This window comes from Trachurus japonicus, chromosome 21, assembly GCF_045865225.1.
Source record: "Trachurus japonicus isolate A0001 chromosome 21, Traja_1.0".
In the NCBI taxonomy this organism is placed as follows: Eukaryota; Metazoa; Chordata; class Actinopteri; order Carangiformes; family Carangidae; genus Trachurus; species Trachurus japonicus.
Genome location: NC_140927.1, coordinates 13,192,401 through 13,199,536, shown reverse-complemented (window position 1 = coordinate 13,199,536; position 7,136 = coordinate 13,192,401). Strand labels below are relative to the sequence as shown.

Below are 7,136 nucleotides of genomic sequence, written 5' to 3'. Positions count from 1 at the left end.
TGGTGTCCGGGGCCCCTAATGGCCTGCACAGAAAAATGCACACCCAATGCAAACACATCATGTATGTCCATTCACACACCAATGGACTTTGTGTTTCGGTTGGCAGTCATTACAACATGGAAATCAGCAATATGTATTTTTTTTTCTCTCTTTCAAGTTATTGGTCCTATCTTGTACTTTGATGTGAATTATATGTGAAATGGTAACAAAAAGGAGAAGAAAATAAACCAAAAACAAAAGTTAAGTGGAACAGCTAATAAGGGGGGAAAAAAACTATTATTGTCATACGTTATATTTTCCTGTATGCTTTTCAAAAAAAACCATCGTGAAATAAAACAACTAGGTTCTATTGAATCCAAAATAAGCTTCTAAACATGCCCCCTCCTGGCTCTTCCAAAATCAACATTACACATGACAGGATCCTGCTGGCTGATCCAGGTTTTAGATTTAAAGCAAATGGGCAGTATTAGTTGTTCCAAATAAAACCAAGTTGTTCCTTATGCATGAACAAAAATCACAGGCTACTTTTGGCTGTCTTATTAAAAACATCAGGTTCTGTTTGACTGTTCTACAGTGTTGGTTGAAAAAATAAATTAAAGAAAGTACATTTGATTTACACTCCCTTGTCGGAGGAAAGGCCTTTATACTGGATTCATCTGCTGCAGGCTACTTTGACTGGGCCAAATAAAGCCGGACTCATTCTCTGATATAACAGCATATTTCCCACACCATACCACTTTTTTTTTATTTCACTAACTTCCTGGGAGAATAAAGCAGAGAAATACAGTAAGTGGAGAGAGAGCACTGTAGGTAAATGTGATTGAATTATTACAGTAGGAGGTCACAGGAGCATATGGTATTACCCTTTGTTCCCAGATACATTTCTAATAGTTCTCTTCTGTTTTCTATTTTGGATTGACCCAGGCCGTAAAATATGCTGAATAGCCAAGTTTGTCATTCACGTCAAGAAGACGCCCGTGGTAGAGGAATTAAACTGACCTGTGGTGAACTTGCGGGCTGTGTTTGTGTGCTGTCTGTCAGACTCTGTAGGACCCAGCGGAAAACTGCTCCAACCGGAGGGAGACGGAGCAAGAGAGAGGGAGAAAGCTGAGTGGAGAGAGGACGCTCTCAGATCAGTCAGTGGCTTCATGGAGTTATGTACCTCTGATCCGCCGCCATGGATTGCAATCCGCGATCACTCCTCTTCATTTTACCTCTTTTATTGCCCTGTGTTATTCCTGCGTTTGCCATCATCTATCCCCCAAATGAAGGTAAGGAAACTCTCCGGCTGCGGAAATGTGTGTGTTTACGTGCGTGTGTATGTTAGTTTCTATGCACGCTCTCGCGTGTATGTGTGTGTGTGTATATGCGTGTGTGAACGGTGCGCTACGGTATACACATCGAGCCCGGTGCCGTGCGCTCGCCGCGGACTTGCTACTTGTCCAAATTCTACAGTGATAACAATAACAAGCTGATCCAAAGCGCATGGCGGTGCCACTGCGGATCACAGAGCCGGCGTCTGATCACTACACTACACAAATTAGATACTGAACTTGGAAATGGGTCCAAACAAGGCAGACGAGGCAGCCTAATTTGGGGGTAACATCGCTCACGGTGGGTTAAGAGTTGTTTAAATTAGAATGAATAAAACGGCGGCGGCATGTCCTGAACGCGCCTGTGTTGGAGTTATTACGCGGCGGACTGATGGAAAGAAACTCCGCTGTCTTGTGTCTCCACGAGGGGCTCGTGTTGATGTGTTTTATCCCAGAACCCTTTTGGGGTAGACGCCCCAGTTAGTGCTCGCAGTCGCACCGACTTAAAGGCAATAAATAGAAGATGAGCACAATAGAAGATGACCTGAATAAAAACCAAAGCAGTTGACTCGTGTGCCACTGAGGGGGATTTCGTAAACTGTCCATCTCACAAGTCGTGTCATGTCTGCGTTTTATAGCCTGAAAGATACATTCAGATCCAATGTTTTGGGTTAAACGAATGAATAAAGGGGCGGCGGTGTTGAAGAGATAAATTCACTTATTTCCAGTGCAAGTTTTACTTGTTTATTTTCAAATCGGGCAGAATGAGGCAGAGCGGTCCTCTCCCTGCACACTCACTTCAGGAACATGTGAATCTGCGCTGGAAGCAACTTCAACACTCTCCCCCTTTACTTAATCATTTGTTTAGCTCCCTTATTGTTACTTTATTTTTTTATAATATTGCCACTTTTTCGCACTGTAAATCATGACAGAGGTTAAAGTATTTTTAGTGGCGGGCTCAAAGTAAAAAAAAAATGAAGCAGGCTGCTCTGAGGTTAAAACTACACACAAAATACACTTGAGTTAAGATTTGGGTCACACTGTCCAAAGGGACATAGTGTGAGACATCACAATATCCTCTGTAAAAAAGAATATTTAACGAATAAATAAAATAAAAGTCTGTGCTCAGTATTGTATGATATTTAGCTAAATTAGTCCGATAGACCCTCACAGATGTGAATGGTTTAAAGAGTAATGCCTATAAAGTGATTAAATGAATCAGAGCGATCCTTCGTGGCGCCTAATCTACTCTACAGTAATTAAATGTGTGCGCACACACACAAGTGAGGTTTTTGGTCGTCTTGCGGCCGGAACAGTGAGAAAGAAAAGTCACAGGTCAGTCATGGTGATGGACGATGAGTTTGGAAAGTTTGGGTGTACAGGCCCGGGCAGAGGAGCAGCCCATGTCTGATAGAAACCACCCTGAGTGTTGCGGCCGTTGAGTTTATTTATCTAATCCACACTGATGAGGACTCCTGTAACTGATAGACAGAAAACCAGGCATCTGAAGGCTGTTTTATTTTCTTTTATTGTGTCACAGTCAATCTAAACCCGATTTCCTCCTAAACCCAGATTGTTTTGCCAAGAACATTTCTTTGAAAACTTTTTTATTCATATTTCTTTCTGAACGGCTGGCTGGTTTGCTGTACGTAGACCACTCATCCAATATTGAAAAATAACGACTGTTGAAGTTTTGTCTTGTACAATGTAGCCTGTGGCCTGTAGTCCTGCTTTTTTTGTCTATTAAGTTCCTGCTGTGCCAGAGATCAATGGGTTTAATTTGCGATAGCCTATGAAGCCTATTAATCGGAAGTCAGGATAAAATGTGCCATTCTGTGGAAATAAAGTCAGCCAAGGTCAACCAGGCCTACTGCAAATCTTTCCTCTGCCCCCAGAAACTTTGGGATTACGTAACTGAGAGGATGAGAGTAGTTTATTGAAATAAAAGTCTGATGGACACAGAGCATCAGCGCGCTCAGCTCCGAGGAAGAAACAGGAGCACATAGAAAACACATTATCCTAACAAAATACACCGCTACGAGTGTGTGCGCTGGAGAGTGGATCAGAGACGGAGAGGGGAGTTTGTGTATGTGTGTGTGTGTGTGTGTGTGTGTGTGTGTGTGTGTGTGTGTGACAGGGGGAGAGAGGAAGAGAGCGTAGAGAGATGAGTCATCTCACCGTTGCGACGTATCAATAAGAAAAAAGACAATCGGATATTTCAGTTCACCTTTCCCAGACATACATCTACCAGAGAGTGTCAGTATCGAGTCGCTGCGTCTCTACATTATAGACGAACTCATAGTTCCTCTCTCACACTCACACACACATACACACACTTAGGCACACACAATAAGGATATCCGGGAGCACACATCACAGTTTGAACTTTAGATCTGATCTGGTTACACACCTAACAACAGTGGGTTTAGGCTCCAGTCTCCAGCCACAGTCAGAAAGGTCCTGATGTTAATGTGCACCCACGGAGAAGCGGCGGAGTGGAACATGAAGATCCAAACTCAGTCATGGATCAAAGTAAATAAAGGGACACTGTAACCTGTAGTTGTATCTAGACCAGTTGTCTGATGTGGTTCTTGAGTTGAGAAAAAAAGTGCAATCAGCAGACTTTGATTATGGGAAAGTACCAGATCTTGGATTGATTAACTATATGGACATGCGCTCCCTTTGAAAATTATATTCATGTTTAGAATTAGTCACGGTGGCGAACAAATCAAGGAACCTCACTCATTTTTCTCTTTTTTCTTACCTCACCCGGATCGGTTTGCCTGTGCTGCACTGTAGGTCAGAGTTCACATGAGTTAAAAATAAATTAAATCTGTTTTTTTTTTTTATATTTATATATTATTTTCATATGGCCAGGCTGCTGGGGATCAGGTCCAGCCTGCAGGCGCGCAGCAGATCAGGAGTGGCTCTTTGTAAACTTTCAAATCGATGGTCATAAACTGATGTGTTGTAAATTCGGGTGGAGAGTTTCCATGAAAGCTATCAGCGAATTAGGAAATGAATCAAATGCCTCATTAACCACAGACTTGCAGGGTGATAAATGCATCCATCACTTACTAAGTGAAGAGAATATTTTTTTCATGGAAAACAAACCTCAACTACGACAGCAAACTTTCGTAAGTATTTTATTATCTTCCTCCGCATTTATAAGGAGACCAGAAGTCTAGTTATAGTTCCTTCAGTCCCCCCCCCCCGCCCTCCCAACAGTCGGCTGTGTGCCTCCACCATCATTTTTTTTTTAATAATAGCATTTCTGCTGTGTGGCTTTCATTAGGGCGCAATGATCCTGTGTAAAACTTTTGGGAACAGTTGGTGGAAATACAGAGAAAATCCCCGAAAATATTAGTGGCGAGGATTCATTTCAGCTTTGGGCACATATGAGATATGAGAGATTGTTTGTTTTCTCCATATTGAATCGAAAAAACAAAAGGACAAAGTTGTTCGCTGCGTTTTGCTGTGGTGAATGTGCCCCGCTGCCTGGAGTGACGTTGGCCCTCCGCGGGGCGTCCGGAGGCCTCTGGTATTTTTAGCCGGCGGTCGGGAGGCTTGGCCCGGACAGCCCGGCGCAGCGCTCCCACTGGGACGAATGGGCGTTCGTGAGCGATGGTACCTTCCAAAGGTGCTTGAAATGTGCTTAGACATGACCCACCTTTAAAAATACAACCCACACACCTCCGCTATGTACATACACTGTAGGCCTATATTTATTTGTGTGCCTTGACCAAACAGTGAGCTGAGGATCGAGAGTGGCATCCTCAGTTGAGCAGCGGGTGGGCCAGGCTCCAGAGTTCTGATTAAGGTGTTTTGTGTGCCGCTGTGTGAAGGTTTATACGTAGAGATATAAGATTATAGAGTAACCTTTGTGTGCTGGAGTGCTCTATGGTTATGTGAGTGTTACAGTGTTGAAGTGTGCTTATACAAAACATAAGTATAAGGTAGGTAGAAAGAAAGAAAGAAAGAAAGAAAGAAAGAAAGAAAGAATGGGGGCAGAGGGGTTGGGCAAGCAGCAGCAACATCAGACAGAGCGACTCTGCACTTGAATAATTCATAATGGGAGGTGAACACTTCACCCTTTAACACAGACACAAGTCGCCTTGCTTTGCCTGCACTGCGGCCTGCCAGCCTTCACATGCTCAGAGCCAGGCTGCAAAGACAAAGCCCTATCCACTTTGTTCACTGGTGGAAGATATCAGAGGAGCATGCCCATGCTTCTATTCTATTCTATTCTATTCTATTCTATTCTATTCTATTCTGTTCTGTTCCATTCTATTCTACCTCAGCATATCCGACTGACAGCTTCTCCCTCCACTCATCTCTGGCTGAGGATTAAATTTCCATGTGCATCTGCTGGGAACCAGTTTCTTTCATCATATTTTACTGGGGGCGTGTTAGTGAGTGCCAGGCAGTGAGGGAAAATTATGAGTAGTATTGATTTAAACTTTGCCCAGATACTCATAATGGTGAACTTAGCCGTTAAATCATGAGAACAGAGACATCAGAATTGGCACCCTGTGGATCTTTGCTCTAGTGTTTCATGTTAATATTTCAACATATGCTGTGCCAGGCGATACTAGGTCACTAGCAAATGATAAAATGAGAATTAATGCCACATGGCAGCGGTCTTAAACTGTGTTTGCAAGGTGCTCATTGCGTTTACTGGCTGGATGGTGCAGTATCGGATAATTTCATTATAGAAACTTGCAGGACATCCCGGTGGCGATGTGTCACCTATTGTTTTGTAGGTGGTGGTTTACGTGTGTGGGATGGCAGCTTAGTATGTGGCATATTATTGATTCACCTGTTTCTACCTCTGATGTTTTGCTCCCTCCCAGACAGGCTGGCTTGGTTTGCTATTAATACTCCTAGTTCCCGTTTAGAGGCACTCCCTGATGGGGCAGGGGCTATATGCTTGGCTGACGCTAGCTTGCTAACTGACTGTGTGTGTGTGTGTGTGTGAGAGAGAGAGAGAGGGAGACGGGGAGTGCGAAAGACTGTCAGCAAATGTTTGTGTTTGCTCTTATTTCGTCCCTGCTTCATTGCGCATGTGCAGGAACATGTGAATGTTTTTTGTGAGCATCTCAAGTGTGCATGCATACAGTATGTGATATATGTGGGTGCAAGCATATAGCCTACTGTGTGTGCGTGCGTCTGTGTGTGTGTGTGTGTGAGAGAGAGAGAGAGAGAGTGTGTTTTTCCTTTGTGTGAATCATTTTTGTGTATATGGATATGTGTTTACCCGACTTTGTTTCTTGGACAAGGCTACATCCTTGAGTGTGACTCTGTCTTTTTCTTTGTAGAAGCACAAAGAGTGTTTATGCATGTACAATATTTGTGCGTATGTGTGTGCTGGCGTGCGTGTGTGCTGATTTCCCCAGCCAACTGCAGCTGGAGGGGGCTTTTTCCTCCTGCGATATGAGAGCCATCTAATTTTCTGCTCTCAAATTCCCCCGCTCGGCTCAATTTGAGTGGTGGGCTCGGCTCGTTGAGAAATGTAAATTGGAAGCAATGGCCCTGGATGCTGAGCTGCTATTATCTGACATGAACAGATAGCTTCATTAGACTCTAATAGGAATGTGTCTACTGCCACTCAACTGGCTGAGTGCCTTAGCACAGCTACAGCTCAGGTGAGCCTCAATTTAGTGGCTTTTTGAGGCTGGAATTTGATAATAAGCCTGTACGTGTCTGTGTGTGTATGTCTACGTCTTTCTTTCCTTCTTTGCTTCCCTTTTAGGCTTTTTTTTTTCTTGCCACGCTGGCTGATAGTTATCAGACATGCCTGAAGAAATTGGTGATTTCCATCTCA

At 43.6% G+C, this 7,136-nt stretch overlaps 1 protein-coding gene across 4 annotated transcripts in view; it reads left to right on the top strand.

The window, feature by feature from the left end:
• The first annotated feature begins 1,130 nt into the window (after positions 1–1,130).
• epha3 (eph receptor A3) overlaps positions 1,131–7,136 on the top strand; it is a 95,437-nt gene continuing 89,431 nt past the window's right edge. For all 4 annotated transcript variants that reach the window (XM_085765892.1, XM_085765895.1, XM_085765896.1 and 1 more), the window contains exon 1: positions 1,131–1,271. In XM_085765892.1, coding sequence (XP_085622018.1) covers positions 1,178–1,271 — 94 coding nt within the window. In that variant the 5' untranslated portion in view covers positions 1,131–1,177. The remainder of the gene's footprint in view (positions 1,272–7,136) is intronic.